General features: G+C 31.7%; 1 protein-coding gene across 1 annotated transcript in view; it reads right to left on the bottom strand.

The window, feature by feature from the left end:
* LOC130442801 (protein Wnt-10a-like) overlaps positions 1–19,352 on the bottom strand; it is a 52,368-nt gene extending 33,016 nt beyond the window's left edge. The window contains exon 1 of the mRNA XM_056777157.1: positions 19,126–19,352. Within this exon, the coding sequence (XP_056633135.1) occupies positions 19,126–19,336 (211 nt within the window). The 5' untranslated portion in view covers positions 19,337–19,352. The remainder of the gene's footprint in view (positions 1–19,125) is intronic.
* Between the last annotated feature and the right edge of the window lie 469 nt (positions 19,353–19,821).

Below are 19,821 nucleotides of genomic sequence, written 5' to 3'. Positions count from 1 at the left end.
AATATTCGCTTTGGTATCTCCAGTTTTTGTCCATAACAAGTCTTCTTGGTTGTCCAGATCCTCTTGATTCACCAGATTCAACATCGTGTGAAATACTTTCTGTTTTACGATTTAGCTACTGTCTATCAGAATTTGGTTGGCATAAATCGTTGCGTAGAAGAGAGGATTGTGGAACACAGGTGAAAGTCGCTATGATGGTAGAGAGAATTGAATACTTCGATACAAAATCGGATATTTGTACGTAAAAGTAGAATTTCGCACCGATCCGTTTGAATTTTTTCCAACGGAAGCGGATTTATCCCATATTATTTCTAAAGCTTTCATAACTTCCATGATAATCCTTATCCACACATTTTTTCGTGACCTTTTCTCGACGTCTCGACGAATTTTGTGGGTGACATAGAAATTGTAAACTATCTTTCTTAATATGCATTCATCAGCATCGTCAAAAACAATCGATTTTTGTTCATTTACCTTACATTTTTCTTCATTTTGTTTCCTATTTGTGGGTAAAGTGAGTTCTTACCTTGGACTTTAGGCTTCACGCTTCATAAATTGTAACACCAAATGAACGTCCCAAAAGTAGTCCCTGCATATTACGTTTCGCGATATTGGTGAAAGAAATTTGTAGATATCGCTGCGCACCCAAATCTCAAATGCCATCTTACTTCTGATGAACAGTATTTTCATGCATTCATTTCCATAAACCTTTTTTAAATACATTAACGACGCCACTGGCGTATAGCCTACCGTGTTTTATTCATTACTTACCGTGAATGTGTCACTAAGTAGCCATAACAAATAGGGTCATAGCACCCCTGAGGGTTAACAATGAACCGTTGACATTTATAAGGGTGGTAGTTGCCAAAAAATGGTCGATACGCTTTATTATCATATCTTCCATCTATTGTGATAGGATATTGCTTTCATTACTGACTATTCTATTTGATGCTTTAGTCGATTGTGGATGTCAGTGGAATGTAATGGTTGTCATATTGAGTTTTATGATTGAAAGAATATATTCATTTTTTTATCACCTGTTAAGATATATCCATTAGATATATAGAACTCAAATTTACAGTGTGAAGTATTAGTTGGTTATATTTCTTCATTCATTTGTTATTTCTTTATACGATATAATTTTTATCCATTATCGCACATGGAAACAAGCAAATTAAAACTTGTTTGTTAAGTTCATATCTTTCGAGCAGGTATCGACGCGATTTCCAATCAATTCAATTTATTACAAGATGAAATACGATTAAATGGAAGTTCTGTGGATTGAATCTACAGTTGATTCGCTACTCAAGGTAATTTCATGGTTAGTGAATCGTTCGGTGTGTTTAATCTCTTTGTTATTAATTCAAAATTCATTTCCGCATGGATCCGCTGTCATAAGAACTACTTGTCACTAACTTTTCGAGATGTTATAGTTCTTCGAATATCAATTGCAGATTATAAAAACAATTGCCGACAATTTCATTTTTGATCTACCATAGGCGTAGATACCTCATTTTATAAATTTATTATTTTTATAAATACTTTTGAAAATATGTATAAGATGATTTTCAAATTAATTGAAATAAACGCTATTTAATGTTTATTTCTTCAATTCTTTCTTAAATAAGCAATATTTCTTGACCTACATGAGTTAACCTCTATTATCTTATTCTAATCAATCAAAATGGACACTTGTGACAGTGACATTTGTGACATCCATGATAGATCTATCATAGACATCATAACCCACAGATAAATAAAGTAAACCATATTAAATCTAAAGAAATATTATTTCTTTACATAAGTATATTTTATACGAGAAATAATTCGTTAAAAGACATTCGAATCATTTTAAATTGGACGACATTAGACGCCGTTATTTAGACAGATGCACTTAAGTAGTCCTACTTGGAACTTAGAAAAAAAATCATTATTATACGTCGTTAACTTGTTAAAACTGAATGTTAAATTATGAAACGTAAAATGTACCTCTCTGTAAGGGCGTTTGGTTTAAACAGGGTACCAGACATGAACTGAACCCTTTTTATACACCATTTGTCTATTAGAACTTGGGTAGTCTTTTATCTGACGCAAATAATCTTGTCGCCAATGAAGTATCTCAGACGATTCGGTTATTGGCATCCGTTTAGTTAGTTTTTTGTATTTAAAACCACATGCTGAAAAAACTTGACGCAATATTTCTAAACTGGTATAATTGTATTCTGGAGAATTTGCTACCTTTTGCTGTATTACTTCTAATGTCGCAATCCTGTTCTCCTTATATCAACTAAAAATTGTCCTACGTATAAAATCTTGAGTAGCTGTGTGAACTGATTTCAGTTTTTATTTACATGGTTTTCGGTTCTGTGAATTATCCACAGCTACCCCTTTCATGACTACTCGGTAAATCAAAAATTTCTTTAATCTAGTTAATTCAGCAATTCTTATCATGATTGCATTATGAGATTGCTGAATATTTCCCTTTTTTAAACATTGGAATATATTTAAATAGCTTGATCAAGTTCATAAACCACAACTTTTCATAATAATTTAAAAAAAAATGATTTATTTCAACCACCGGCGCTAAGGAACTGGTACTGATATCGCTAATCAATTTGGTCATGAATTCTGATTAGTAGAAAATGTGTCAATACGATTGAAATTAAAAGAACTATCATTCAATATATGAAATTGAAATATAACCATAAATAGAAAATATAAATTGATGATGAAACCTAAGAAGAAGCTACAAGGAAAGAGTCGAAAACTAAAATAGAAATCGAAACAGTTGAATAGGTATAAATTTTGTTTATTAATACATCTAAATATTTTTGATGATAGTGACGACCATGCCATGTTACCTTGCATTTAAAAATACTTAATAAAGGTAAACATTTCTCCGAACAAATTTCCTCAATAAAAAGATAATCCATCCACACTTGACAAACTGATACCTGACCCAGGAAATTCCATGTAACCTTCTTAATATCTAAATACCATACAATTAAATGGATTCTCCCCAAAACACCTAGCTATGGAAAAACCAAATACCTTCTACCTTATCTTTTTTCAATACTTATACGAACCCAGGTGAGGTGCTTGAAATCGAGGAGATTCTCAAGGTGATTTCGAACGCCAAGATCTCAGTGAAGCTGCGCCGTTATCGGAGACTGATTAGCTCGCGCGATGTAATTTTATCTTTTTTATCTTGTATAACTCAGTTGTACATACTTTACTGGTTATTTGGATATTAGATTAATGAGATGTTACGAATAATTCCACAACATTTTCCGTGAAGCCATTCCTGTTCGAATATAATTGAATTCTAAAATTTGGGGCGTTTGATATGCTTTTTATAAACAGTAGTGAGCTGTATATGGTTTTTTTAGAACTAATTTCTAAGTAGGTTTTTTTATTTGTTTTATTTTTCTAGATTTTTTAAGAAATTTGGGTAATAAACGAGTTTATTTAACATTTATTTTACATTTAAAAGACAATATTTATAAATTAACCCCACCGATAGAAATAGTATAAATAAATAAGAAACAAAATTACAGTAATTGATAAACAAAATGTATAGATACTAATTATAAGTGAAATAGTATTCAGCCTGTGGATATAGTTCACTTGAAATAATACGGCAAATTTCGTTTGTTCTCGTTATGACCTACGATATACTTTAATATTTCGTGTATAAACGATAAAAGAAATTTTAAAGAAGCACAAACAAAAGTAAGAAAAGCTATAACAAAAAAGAAAAACGAGACATGGGAAAAGACCTGCACTCAAATAAACACCTACCTAGGAGGCAGCAGAAACACAGAAAGTTGGAGAACCTTAAAGTCTCTTCGAGAAGATGGATAAAAAAATCTTATATCGCCAATAACATTAGAGAAATGGGATGAATATTTCTCTAAATTATTTACAGAAACAAGGTCAGAGTTCGAAAATCAAAGACAGGACAATAGAAATATTATCACATCTCCGCTTAGAATTAGAATTGAAGAAGTAAAAGACGTTTGTCAGTCACTAAAAAATTAAAAATCTCCAGGTCCGGATCGAATAGCACCATAGTTAATTAAAAATGACACTGAAAAACGTTTTCCTCACCAAATGCAAATGCTTTTTCAGAAGTGTATAAATGGTTAAGCGCTACACGAAGAGTGGAAAACATCTTACATGACTAGCGTATATAAAAAAGGGGACAGAGAAAACTGCGACAACTACAGGGAACTTGCAGTACTGTGAACAATAACCAGAATTTTTGGAAAAATCATAAAAAATAAAATCGAACAGGTATATTGCAACATGAATGCAGAAGAACAGGCAGGCTTCAGAACGGGGAGGTTGACTATTGATCATTTATTTACGATCTCGCAATTAATTGATAAGAATTCCGCCAAAAATCAAGAGCTCCACCTTTTGTATGTTGACCTTAAAAAAGCATATGACAGCGTACCACAAACAAAACTATGGGATGCCTTGGAAAGAACAAATATAAATGCTGTCATAATGAACGCGGTACATAAGCTTTAAGAAAACAATAGGTCCCAATTAAAAATAGGAAACAAGGTTTCACAAGGATTCTCAATGAATAAGGAGTTAAAACAAGGATGCTGTTTGTCGCCCACACTTTTCAAGATATACCTGGAATACGCACTAGCACACTGGAAAAGAAAATGTAAGAACATAGGCATTCCACTAATTGATTCCACACTATATACCCCGTGTTTTGCAGACGACCAAATTATCTTGGCACAGGACTACGAAGACTTAGAATATATGACAAGAAAGCTAGTAGAGGAATACAGGAAATGGGGTCTGGAAGTAAATTTTAGTAAAACGGAGTATATGTGTATTGGAGGAGAACAACAAAATTTAATACTTGAAGAAACACAACAAAAAATAAGTCGTTGTACAAAATACAAATACCTAGGCATGATAGTCACTAATGGTGGGAGATTAGATGAAGCAATCACACAAAGAAATAACCAAGGAAGACAAGCAATTCGACAGCTAAATAGTGTATTGTAGGTCAAAAAAATATCCAATGAAAACAAACATCGAAAATATACATAGCATAATAAAAAGTATAACAACATATAGTAGCGAAGTCTAGCCGTTAAAAGAATAAACAGTAAAAATGCTTGAAGCCACAGAAATGGATTATTGGAGACGCACGGCAGCATACGATTACAGAAGTTGGTACGGACATGTCCAAAGAATGCCTGAAGACCACCGCATACCCAAATAAATTTTAAATTGAACACCGCGAGGAAGAAGAAAGAGAGGAAGACTAAGAATAAATTGGAGGGAGGGTATCAAGAAGGATAGATATCTTTGGGAAGATCAGGAAAGATGGAAACGGGGAATCGAAAGACGGTGAAGAACGTTTTATGTATATATATATATATATTTAGGTCAATAAAAATAATTCGGGGATGTACAATTCTTGCTAGTTATCTAAATATCAAAAATAATTATTCATATTGTAACTATCAATTATGGCAGTTAAAAAAAAAAATAATCTCTTAGCGCAATAGAGTGTACAATATACTTGGTTATTCCGTCTTTAGCCAACACAAACAAACTGGATGGTTTTCCCACGTGAGAACATGCCACATATAGTTGTCCATGGGAAAAGCATGGTGTTCCAAATCTAAGCCACATACAGACAATGTCTGGCCTTGTGATTTATTGATCTTTATACCGAATGCCAATCTAATTGGAAATTGAGTGCGTTTGAATTCAATTGGCACATCTGTCGGAATCATAGGGATTCGTGGCAGCAACACATTTTCGCCTTGAAACTTGCCATTCAAGATGATGGCTTCTATAACGTTTTTCATTAATGTTTTAATGACTAATCGTGTGCCATTACATAGCCGTGGTGGGTTTAAGTTACGAAAGAGAATAATCGGTGATCCAACTTTCGATTGTAAATTGTGTGGTGGCATGCCTGGCAAATCCAACGAATTTAAAAACTCAATTGGATAATTCACAGTCTCGTTGGTACCACAAACTGCATCGATAGATTTATATGACTTCAAGTCCCAGGTAACAACTGATGTATCTTTAAATTTAATCCATTGACGTCTACATTTTCACTTGCCAAAATCGCTCTTTCTGCCAGCCACTTATGATTTACATATTGTGTGTGTACGTCGGGAAATATGCGATCGATGAGGGTATTTTGCGAGTCGATGATTGTGCACAAGTCTGTCTGTAATTTAATGCATCCAGTATTTTCATGTACAGCAACTTTCCCATCGCCAATATCTAACAGTTGTTTAGAGAATGTTTCGGCGGACGGATCTTGAAGCATTTGAACGCGCATGTTCACCGTCAGCTGTACTTTTTCAACATTACGCCATAGTCGCGATGATTTTAAGGAAGCGTTGATTTCATCAGGGTACGTTGAACGTGGAATAACAGGAAGTGTTTGCCTGAAATCACCTGAAAGGAGTAACAAAGTGCCGCCAAATAATTTATCGTTGTTTTATATATCCTTTTATATCCTTTAATATCTCATGTGCCATAATGCATTCATCCCAGATTAATAAATAAATAATTTTACATTGTTTCAGCACTGTGGCCATAGACGATTGTTGCATATTGCATCTGAATTTCTTTGAATTTCCAATGGCAGCTTAAATGCAGAATGAGCTGTTCTGCCTCCATCTATGAAAGTGATCGATTGATCGTTGATCGGTTATCGACTGGTGAAGGCGGAAGATCAAATTGAATTGAGAAGAAAAAAAGAAATTATTAAAAATAAAAATCGTCATGGTAAAATAGGGGTAGCTTGTAAAGGGTTGAAAATTCAGGGTTATATGTATTTACTAATGCTGTATCATAAAAAAATTAAAAAAAAATTATCTAAAATTGAAAAAAAAAATTTAGGGGTGGTGATTCTCTACATATTCAACATGCCCCAGTAATTGCGCATAAATGATAAGCAATAAATATCTGCGAAATAAAAATATTGCGAATTCAGACACCTGCCCATTTGGGACTAAAAGTCCTTGCACACGTATCCTCATCCTAATAAAGAAGTATCTTTTCAACAGTAAGAACTTAGTAAAAAAAGTTAAGTATTGTTGATGCATATAATGCCGTTTATACCAAAACCAGTGTAAGTCAATGCAGTCTCTTTTAATTAATTGATACACCAAAATGGTTACAATCAGTTTGAAAATGTACACCAATCAAAATACTTCGACATTAAGATGATTGTCACGTTTGAGGGTTTCTTAGAAACTCGATGAAAATGAGAGTTTTTCGTCGGATATTTGTAACACACTCAGATAACAAGCAGTCATTTAAATTAACATTTCAATATATCGCACACTCGAAAATGTCAACCTCTTAAGCGACGTAATGAGTCGGTATGTGAAAAAGAACGTTTCTTCTTTTAATTATATTTAAATGCGTACTCGAAACAGATTTGACTGAATTCTTAGCTTTGTTCGAATCACAAAAATCCAAACGTCAATTAGCAAATACTCTACATGATTCCAATATCTCGAAAATGTGTTTTCCAATTACCACTTATAATTGTTCCGTTGTACACAATTCTCTAATGACCATTCTACCATTAAAATGGATAAAATGTTTGAAAGTTTCTAGTATGTTTGTTAATGAACTGATTTCTAAGACATTACACAGATTTACGTAAGCTTTGCGTACCGATTCTCAACTTTGTTATAATAAAAATCTACTTATTAAAAAAAGAATCTAACAGTATGTATTAGGAAAAATTTCTCCAATTGAATCTGAATCCAACTAGAGCTCATAAGAAGGTATACAATACAATTTCAAAGACGGATCTCTAATATTCTTTTAGAGAGCTAAATATTTGGTAATCTCCAAAAAATCCATTTTTCTCTACAGTGAAGTGGCAATTACGAACAAACTTTATAGAAATATATAGAAATTTTTATTCACGACTCCAGAAGTACTTGACCTGATCTAGAGATGGCGGTAGCTGCTTGAAAAATACCACTCTCTTCGAAACTACATAATCTATACAGCATATGTTTCAAGTTTGAAGACGCCACGTTGTTTAGTATTTGTTTAGCAGCCATCAATAGTGAACTTTTTTAGTGAATTTTTAAGCATCCAACCATCTCTCACTTAACTCAAGGGATTTTTGTTTTGTTTTGTAGCGCCGCAGAACAATCTTGTACTCCAATGCTACACCAAGCCTCAAGTTTAGTACCTTTCGTGATGGTTGTACAAGCTCTAAAATGTTTTTATTGTTATTTACCAAGAGGTTAATTCAAATTTGATAACGACCCAAGAATATTTGAATTGACAGCAAGAAATGTTCATTGTTCACAGTCAGACATGATATATTTTTTTATTATGTTTTAATCTGTTTTTCTCGATCTCCGATCTTATTTCCGTGCGCTAAATAAGAAAAAGAATTGTAATGAATAATAACAAGAAACAACATTTTTCTGAAAATAATAACAACTTTATTGGTATATTTAGGAATCGTTGGTATTAATAGTAACACTTATTGTTCATTCTCTCGGTATTTCATTCTTTCAAACTAAAGATGTTGAAGCAGATGTTTTTATTTTTATGATGAAAGGTCACAGAGTCTGTATTTTGCATTTTAAGCTGCACAATTTTTATGATATTTCTATTTTTTTTTCTATGGATTCTTCTATGTATTCTTCTGCTACATTGAAAAAACGCCATCCTCCATTTCTTATCAGAGCTAAGTATAGGTTTCAGAGATTTTGCACAGCGCTGATAGTATGGCGTCCAACATGTTGGGCGTAATAACTAAGATTTAGGTATGCCACAAATAATCTCCTGCTGTTCATATTTTCAGGCCGTAGATTTGCACATTTATGGTAAAGTGCACAGGGCTCGAATGTAAATCACTCATGGGTAATGGTAAAACTTCTATACTTCTATCACAGAAATAAAGCGCCCATTTTCTTTCATACCGTCTCACTCAAACGTATTAAATCATCTCTACGGCATGCGCTAAAGATCCCAAACACTAAAATAATTTTTGCCAGTGGATATTGTTCATCTGAAGCTTCGCATAAAAATGTAATGGATTTGCTATATAGCCCACAGCTTGCCGCTTCAAAAAAGCAATAGTTTTTGGATATTTTGTTTCACCAACAATTTCTTTTATAGCTAAATAACTCTTTAGCACTGACTCCATAACGTGGAAGATTTCATATTCTTGGCTTTTTTCACAAACTAAACGATGTATATCTCGCCATTCCATAAAATGTTCATACTCGTGTTTATAACTCCACTTGAATTTTGCTGGTAACAAACCAGCACTGACTTGCTCTAATATGCTTCATGAAATATCTGGATTTTCTTCATATATTCGTATATTTTTCAAAATTAACATGAATTAAATGTTAATCATGTTTCGTACTATTACGATGAATGATGATTATGTACTTTGAAAATAAAATAATCTAAATTTAATTCTTATCCGTTTTAGCATTGCTTCCAGATGAGTACAGTGGAAAGTATCGTTCATTACACGTCCAGAAATTGTTTCTTTTTCCATACTGTACTGTAAAGTCGACTTTTTAGTATTAATTTGAATCCGGAAAATTAAAGATATTTTAATATAATTTTGGTTTTATTGAAAACCGAAAACAATATAAAAAAAAAGGTTATTAGCATATACGTCCGTGAAGTTATTATTACGGTACTGGATTAGATATTCTTGACTCGGCTCCTTCGTTGCCTCGTCCATATAAAGATTTATCTTGTACCGTACCAAATCACTTCCTGGACTTATAACGTAAATAACTATTTTGGGCTTGCATGACTTTCCGTGAATTTGTCACTTGCGTAATTAAAAATCCTTATTTCCAAACTCCTAATGAAACCCACTATTACGTAGTCAAAAGTAATTTAATTAAATTTAGTAGAAAAAAAAAACGATATACTTAAGTAGGAACCATATGGACAACTTTTTTATTAGTGGTTTTATGCAAAAAAAGTTCTGCATGGTTCAAAAGCTGAAATTCAACCATCAGATATTACTTGTTCAAAGCAGTATACGAGGTTTGTCAAAAAATTTTAATATTGCGTAAGAGTAAAGTATCTTTATTTTTTACAATTCAGAAAAACGTTATAAATTTGAATTTAGGTTTGAATTGAATGTTATATTCAAATATGTAATTACAGCCTTTTATTATGATACTTCAGGTTTTGTAATTATTCACTAATCATTCCGTATTAATTTTTCTGGCAGGATTAAACCAATCTAGGATGCCCTGACATGAAGTATGTGTTTATAACATTACAATAAAAATGGTAAATTAACTAAATCGTGAAGAAAAAATGGTTAATTGTTGGAGACAATTATAAAACACATAGACAGGCCGCAAATATTTTTAATAATAGGCATCCGCATAGGAACATTAGGCATTCAACAGATACAAAAATTTTAAATAAATTTGATGCTTTGAAGTATAGAAAATAAATTTAAGAATAAACGGGTTGCGAATGAAGATACTGAATTTGAGGTGATGCTTTCTGTCGTAGAAGACCTAAAAATGTCATTGAGAAAAAGGGCCTCTGCAATCCAAACTACTTCAGTAAGTAAAGATACAGTGGCAAATATTTTGAAAGGTAATAAATATCATGCATACAAACCGCAATTTGTACACACGTTACTACCAAGGGATTACGATATTCGTTTTGAATTCTGTGCTCTTATCCATGCAAAGCTGATTGAAGACCAGTTTTTTACAAGAACTATAATATTTTCCGATGAGGCAACATTTTCTTCAAACGGAACCGTCTCATCACAAAATTGTCGCTGGTGGTCTAACAGTAATTCAAACATTGTAATAAAAACTCAGAAAGAATATTCTTTTAAAACGAACGCATGGTGTGGTGTCGACATTTGCACGACCTTCCGTTACAAGAAGGTATGACAATTTGGTACCAACAAGACGGTGCTTCTTTCCATAGTACCTTAAACGTTAGAGTAATGCTTGATAATATGTTTAATGGGAAGGTAATTCAAAGGTATTTGGCCTCCTAGGTCTGCTGATTTGACTCTCCTCGACTTTTTTTATGGGGTTACTTAAAACAGCAGGTTTATCAGCAAGGGCCATTTGATGATGTAGGCTATTTGAGACGATTATTTCTGAAGAATGCCTAAAATTTACTCCAAATATGATACGGAAAGTTTGACAAAAAATCAATTAAATGTTTACAAAGAGAAGGTGGATATGTCGAAGCTGTAGGACATTGAATTAAAATATAATTATGTTTGTTTCTGCTTAATAAAAATTCTGTGTATGGATTTTTCAAATTCTACAATAAATAATTATTATGCATTCATTACTTATGTAAATTGTACAGGTAAGAGAGATAAATTATATCCAGTCAGAATAATTAATACGGAATGATTAGTAAATAATCACAATGGCTGTAATTGCATATTTGATTATAACTTTTAATCCAATACTTTACATTATAACGTTTTACTGAATTGTGAAAAATATAGATACTTTACTCTTGCACAAAATTCAAATTTTTTGAAAACCTCGTATACTGGTTCAAAAAAATTGGTTGCATTTTAAATTCTGGACCTTCCAGAACTTTTTTTCATGAAATCGCTAATAATAAAGTTTTCCATATGATTCCAACTTAAGTAGACACACCCGTATGAGTGAAATTAATCTGAAACATATTAAGTGTCAAATGTGAAAGAAAAATATTCAGTTCCAAGCAATATAATTTCAAATATTGCTTATTTTAATTAATTATTGTGGCTAAAGGAACCTCTTCAAATCAAATTAGAATATTGGGAACCAAAGATATATCCTTTTGAAGTTAATGTTTGAAATTGGAATAAAAATTGTGTCGCGGGATTACGGATTCACTCATAAAATAACAACGAAACAAAGCGACGAAAAGAATGTATAAACCAGTGACATAAAGTAGACATAATTAGAGTTAGATATTGTATATTGTTTCCGAAACATATTAGCGTAGATTCATTGGTCATAGTAGAAAATTGGTGATTGATCTGCTATATGTATCGTGCGAACGATTACAGCAGAAGGCATGAACACTTTTAATAGGTTTTGATCACTTATAAGAAAACAAATAAGACAAACAGCAAGTAAAATGTACCGTCTTTAATGTCGGTATCCATCTGGCATTGAACATCTGTATTGTAAAAGTTTATCGATCGAAATAATTTGAATTTTCTAAGAGCAAATTTGGATAGAAAAATGTTGTAGTGTTATTTCTTCAGATAGTGACATCAAAGAATGTTGACTGTTAGCACTTTACGTGTGAATTTCTCATACACGTTGATTAGATATACGAATCAAACACAAAAGTACGCTGTACTTTTTCAATATAAAAGGCTGTAAATGTGTGAATTGAAAATTCTATCTCAACTTCAAATTTTTCATTAACGTTATAGGAAAGATTTGATTGATTTAGTGATAATGTATTTGAACGTTCACTGCGACATACAAAATTTTGAGACATTTTACTTTTGAAAATATAAGTAGCCTCGTTTTTAAAATTTATATATATAAATTTTTCAGATTTTACTCATGATATTATGTAAATATATTCACAAATATAAGGTGTGATTATGAGTTATGGTTAGGTTAGGTTAGGTTAGAAACTTTTTAGAAAAAATTATACCCCCCGAGCAATACGGATTCAGATGTGGACATAGTACGACGGCTCAAATAATAAGAGTTTTTAATTATATTAGAGAAAGCTTCCAGAATAAAAACAAGTCCATCATGGTCGCTATCGACAAATGTCCAAAAATTATTAGACTCCGTATAGGTCGAGGTAAATTTAAACATACCAAATTGTTTAATTAAAATTTTGCATTCCTGGTCAACCAACAGAAAATTTTACGTTAAAAATAATGAAGCATGGCGAGACCATACCCCATAAATGCTGGAGTTCCGCAAGGGTCAGTTTTATCACCTTTGTTGTATTCCCTTTTTACATATGACCTACCCATTTCCCAACAAATTTTAACAGTCTAGTATGATGAGAGACACTCGTTTTGTAGCATCGGCGAAATATTCCTATCACGCACTCAAAATCATTTAAACACATATAAACAACAAAATTTTACAATATTTTCACAACAATAACCTAGTTATAAATGCCTCAAAAAGAGAGTAATTCATACTCAAACGTATGGTTAAGAAAATCAGCTCATTGCAATCGTAGCTAAACATTAACGGACAAACTATCCTGCCAAGCAGTACCCTAAAATTAATTAGGGTACATTGTGCAAAGAAATACAAATGCAAACAAGTACAAAAAGCTAAGACACAGTAAACACACCACATACAACAAACTACTCAGGTACCAAACAAAATTCCCGCACCCTGCAGGTGGTACAAAACAAGTGCCTCCGTATGGCTATTGAATATTCATGCCGTCCAAAGTTTCCTAGAACCTCGTGGTTACATGACACGTGACAGATGACTTTTACAATTATTGTCTACCAAAAGATCCAGTGAGTGTAGACTTCTGCATGGTTCACTAATCACATAGTTCGATTGAAAAATTCTTCCAAATTCAATTAATACCAAAATCATCGTAAATTTAACCTTCCACATATTAATACGAATTATAATCAACGTCAGCCTCATCGAAAACTAAAGCCCCGTTCGATATTTGAAACCCTGTTTTCAGCTGTTAGGGATATTTCAGCCGAAAGATTCTGGGAGTCACAACTATATACCAGGGTCAGAGTAATTGTATCTATATTGAACTTGTGGATAATACCCGTTGCAAGGAACCACAACATTGCATCCAGACATGACATCTACGGATTGCCAGAACATCGGCCAACATATATTTTTTACTCTATAAGAAAAAATGTTACCAGGGAATTGAAACAAAAAATGAATACATTTTTAATAGTAATAATGAGTTATGGTGAATTTGAAGTCTATATATAATTAAGTGAAAATTAAGTTGGTGATTTGGATTCAATCAGCGAAACGAAGAATTATTTTCGACGAATTCTATGTGAGTAGAAAAAGATTTAGAAATATTATAGAATAATCACCATTATATATTGTTTATTTTGCTACTTGGACATTTCCAAATATACTCGTAATTATCGCATATATCTGCCAATTGGAATATTCCAAATTTTGCATATAACACTTTATGTTCAAGTATTGTTTTCTTAATAAATAAGGAAACAAAAACCAGAGTACTAATTTTCAACCAAAACAAAATATAATATACAGTGCTTTTCAGATAAAAGTATCCACCTTTAATAACTTTTGTAATACTGGTATTTAGAAAAAATACAAAAACACGTCAATTTATTTTGGAAGGGGCAAGCATTATGGCTTATTTAAACTTACTGGAAAAGCCACCCCCTCACCCCTAGCAGCATCCCCTTTATTTTTTTAAATTACTTTTCATATTTTTTATGTGAAATTTGGATACTCCTCTTTCAGCTGATTTCAAAAATGTATAATACTTGTAGGTTAAAGTGGTTAGTTTATGAGATAAACAATTTTTCTTTTAAGAGCACAAATTTTACTTATTATTTACTTTCACCTTATTTGCCTGCACTAAAATGGGTTGTACAACAGTTCAAACTCTTTAATCTTTTTAACTGTGCTATTTATTCTACTTAAAAAATCCAAACAACAAAAAACTCTACTTTTTATCAAAGTTTGACATTGTCAACTAGAATTTGTAGTCACTATTGATAGTGTAATTTGATACATTATTTATTTTGTTTCTCTGAAATGGTTTACTCTTTGCAAGAAAGAATTGAAATTGTAGGTTTATACTACCAAAATAATAATTGTGCAAGAGCTGCTGCTAGAATATTTAACGAATTACATGACGGAAGACATGCAACTCATAAGTATGTAATTCAACTGATGGAGAAATTTACCACAACAGGGTCTGTTTGCAATAAAGTGCATAAGCGAGAGGGACTCGTAAATAACGAAGCAATCCAAGTGGCAATTTTAGGGCAAGTCAGCTTAGAGGCTCAACAACCCCAATCGTTGTCAACAATAAGTAGAGCGATCGGTGTTTCATCTTCTACAGTTTTCCGAGTTCTACATAAATTCAAGTACCACCCATACAAAGTTAAGTTGGTGCACGAGTTGAATGAAGATGATTTTGATCGTCGTCTAGAGTTTTGCGAATCAATGACGCAAATTATCAATAACAATCCACAATTGTTAAACAATATTTGCTTTTCTGATGAATGCTCATGGTCATTAAATGGCTTAGTAAGTAGGCATAATTGTAGATATTGGGCTGAAAGTGATCCACATATTATACGTGAATTCCATACACAACATCCCCAAAAGTTAAACGTTTGGTGTGGTATCCTAGGTGACCACATTGTCGGACCTTTCTTCATCAACGGAAATTTAAATGGTGAATCATATCTTGAGTTACTCAGGGAAGGGGTTGACCCACGTATTACAACAATAATAGAAAATGATGATAACCTTTCCGAAGATTTACTGGTATTTCAACAAGACAGAGCTCCCCCACACTATGCTATGCCTGTCCGACAATTTTTAAACGAAACATTCCCCGTTCGTTGGATAGGTAGAAGGGGGCAGATGATGGAGTGGCCACCTAGGTCACCGGATTTAACACCCCTAGACTTCTTTTTATGGGGGTATTTAAAAACAAAAGTTTATGCTACCCAACCAGAATCTCTGGATGATTTACGAGAGAGGATAGAAAATGAATGTCGACAATTAAATCCAGCCGTATTAAGCAATGTCAGAGAGGCATTTCAAAATAGATTATACCATTGTATGGAAGTGAATGGTACTCATTTTGAACACTTATTGTAACTTCATAATAAATAGCACAGTTAAAAAGATTAAAGAGTTTGAACTGTTGTACAACCCATTTTAGTACAGGCAAATAAGGTGAAAGTAAATAATAAGTAAATTTTGTGCTCTTAAAAGAAAAATTGTTTATCTCATAAACTAACCACTTTAACCTACAAGTATTATACATTTTTGAAATCAGCTCAAAGAGGAGTATCCAAATTTTAAATAAAAAATATGAAAAGTAATTTAAAAAAATAAAGGGGATGCTGCTAGGGGTGAGGGGGTGGCTTTTCCAGTAACTTTAAATAAGCCATAATGCTTGCCCCTTCCAACATAAATTGACGTGTTTTTGGATTTTTTCTAAATACCAGTACTACAAAAGTTATTAAAGGTGGATACTTTTATCTGAAAGGCACTGTATATTGCCTGCAAGACGAGATGAAGGAAATACTTCAATACATTTAAATAGTAAACTGGAAAACAAAAAAAATAGAGATATTTGACAGAATAATTGAGCAAGTGATAAATACCGGATACTATCAAAAAATATGAATTTAAGTAAAAATACTATAATAAAAAGTTACAAGATAATAATAAGACCAACAGTAACTTATGCAGCTGAAGTAATCAGTCTAATACTGAAGGACGAAGAGAAACTAAGAATATTGGAAAGAAAAATACTGAATATCGAACGCTTACGAACTACGAAACCAGTTGGGAGGAGAAGATAAAGTAAAGTACAGAGACTAAGTTTGGAAGGGGAGATATATAGAAAATAGACTTAGTGAAAGAGCGAAATCCAAATGGGAAGACCAAACACAGAACCTAGAAGTACTGAGGGTCGATAATTAAGAGGGCATAGTGAGAGACAGAAAGAGTTGAGAAAAATGGTACATAAAATTAAGAACCACACCACTCTTTAAGTCGTAAACATTTTTCTTGCCATATTTGATTTACTGGGTGCACGATACTTTCAAAATAAATATAATTTTGACTTTTTTGCTATCTATTGATAAAATAGGTACGACTTTTCCACAATGAGAAGTTTCATTCAAAAAATTAAGTTGCGTTTAATATATTCATAGATGTGATCATTACTCAATCTATTATTGATTTTGTACTATATGTTTTCTCACACCTTTTTCAATTAGAAATTATCGAAAGGGGGTTTAAATAAAGTGGAAAACACTGTACATTTTCACATTAAATGAATCAACACACTCGATGTCTTCAGTGTTTGTACTATTCTAATAAATATACTTTCTTAATCTTATGTATAGTATCTCCACTGATAATTGAAAGTAAAATGAAATTTAACACTCAGTTATCGAGGAATGACTGTGTGTTGATGGTTATTCAATAAATATATCAATTTGATACGTGAAATTATTCAGTGTTAAAAGCATCTAGGATAAAAGCAATCTCGTATTTCCAGCACGCTTCAATTCAACAAAAAATAAAGCAATGTGGTAAAAGGCTCCTATATTAATTACATTTTGAATTCATTATTTCCTTTTCAATATCATTGTTGGAAACCATACATCTTACAGAATATAAATATTTGCTTTTGAACATTCTCAAAAAATAGGTAGGGAGAGAGATTCGTTTCGATTTTATCTTCAGACAAGTTTATACTATGATTAATATTAGAATAATGGCCCTTCATCATTTAAGTTTATAAACTTTAATAAAAAATAATTGTTACTTTATTCATATTTGAGAAAATTAGTCTAAATATTTTGTCAAAATTCGAAAAGTTCTCTTTTGTTTCTAGTGATGGTATTGGTCTTGGGATCGTGGTCTTGCAGAAAAAGAAGACCAAAACCAAGACCAGCTTTAGATTAGCGGTTTTGCTCACAATTTTTATTTATTCCAATATTGTTCATAGCTCTAAGGCCAAATGTTTTTGTGTCAGAATATGCAGGAAACATTTGTTGAAAATTGATAATTAGTTCATGGTTTTTAAAGTACAGTACAGAGCTGTCCAATTTTTAAATTGGACGGATTTCATTCTAACAAAAAACAATTGAATAGCATCGAAAAGAAATACACTCAATATATATTAATTATTGTCATTGGTCGTTATTTAAAAGTTATAATTTAAACATTTTTTTAAACATGTATTTCTCCATAATTCTTGTTGAATTAATGTAATTTCTTAATATCCTCATATATATGCACTGTTATATTCTCATTATAAATTCAATCCCCGATGAGGAACACGTAGTGATTTTAAATTAATTACCACAACAGGATTTTCGATATATTCTATATAATTTTTGTGCCACAATAAAAACCTAGTTCAACATAAAAAAAATAGACAAATCTTTACATTTTTTTGTTGCCAAATGTTCTTGATATCAGTTCTCTTCTAAAAGAAAAAACGGGTGCAAAATTGACTTTTCGATCTATTCAGTTCTTCAACAAAATTGATGTTGCAGCTTACATAATTATATTAATTAATAAATAACCTACAACATTAATATTAAAATAAAAATCTGTTCATTTCTCAATAGTTGTTATATTTAAAAAATATGTAGCAGCTATCAATTATTTTTTTTTCTCGTTCCTATGTATCTTGATCAATTCTAAGAATTTTCTTTTTTGTGTTGGATTGCGATTGAAGAATTTTTATAATTGGATGTGAGTTTTTTTATATAAAATTATAAAAATCCAGATATTCTGTAGACGGAATCAAATGTAACAAAGAGAGAATTGTTAAAATTTGTTAACATGCATAGGAAAAAGGAAGCTTCCAAATTATTGTTTTTAGTTATTTTGCAAGATGTCAAGTAAAATTTTAATGAAGACCGCAAACAATCTGAACATCATTTTTTTATCTGTTTAAAAATCTAATTTCTAAACAAAAGAGACTTAGAATTAAGTAAATTAGCAACAAAAACCTATAAAAGGGTTTAAAAAATGAGAAACAAAAGAAATCATATTCATATACTCTTATTAGCAGCCGTGTATAAATGAAATTAAATACAATTAACTGTAAATACACAGAATGTTTCATAATCAAAGGGATAAACTTTAAACAAGCTTCCTTGAAGTGTTTTTCCTGTATCTTCACTTGAAAAAAATCATTTTTCAAGCTCAGATAAGAGAACAACTTTCGAGCTCGTTTATACACATTCTTTTATAGTAACTGAAAAAATTTTCCAAATATATCAACGTTAATTAAAGGTATCATTATCATTTTATCAATTATTTGTGCTGGAAATTCCGAATAACTTTATCTATGGAACGAGAAGTTTTTGAATAATATAAGCTATTACACACTAACCTTTTTTTAAAATTGAGCTTATATAGGGATTTTGGCCTCTAGTCTCTAATGATGAGCAGTTCCATCTATGTCCTCGAAATTGATATTGGCATTCTTTGACAGCTCGATTTAAACCGTCTAGAGCCATCAAGGTTGCATCAGGTTGTTGGTAGCACAATTCTATTTGTGATTTGGTGAATCCAGGTACAGTTCTGCAAATAGTAGTGTCCATATATGAACTATGGAAAGAAAACGTACGTTGTCTAATTGAATTTTTTGCTTCTAACTGCCTAAAATGCAAAAAAGTGATTATGAGCTCAAACTTGCTATAGGAAATCATATTAAATTTCTTCAATATATAATTCAGTTGGTTGAATAATAACAATTTTTGAAACTTATTTTTCGAACTGATTTTGGTCTATATCAACATACTCTGTTAAGAACTCTAAAATATGAATTAAATTATTACCCACAACATGAATATTAAAATACAATATAATTCAATCGAAATACAAATCTTTTCTGATCTTAATTATCATAATTCAGAACAAAAAAGATGTGATTATCGATTTAAATTGAAATTCATAAAACAGTGTACTAAATTTCTCTCAAATTACTTAGTTTCTTTCTCGATGATATATTCCTCAGTTTTATGTGAATAACTAATTTTCCATAATTGTTTTTATTTTTGAAAGATTTTCCACCTCTTGTAAATGT

The sequence above is a fragment of the Diorhabda sublineata genome, chromosome 4 (genome assembly GCF_026230105.1).
Source record: "Diorhabda sublineata isolate icDioSubl1.1 chromosome 4, icDioSubl1.1, whole genome shotgun sequence".
NCBI lineage: Eukaryota > Metazoa > Arthropoda > Insecta > Coleoptera > Chrysomelidae > Diorhabda > Diorhabda sublineata.
This window is presented reverse-complemented; position numbering and strand designations above follow the sequence as displayed.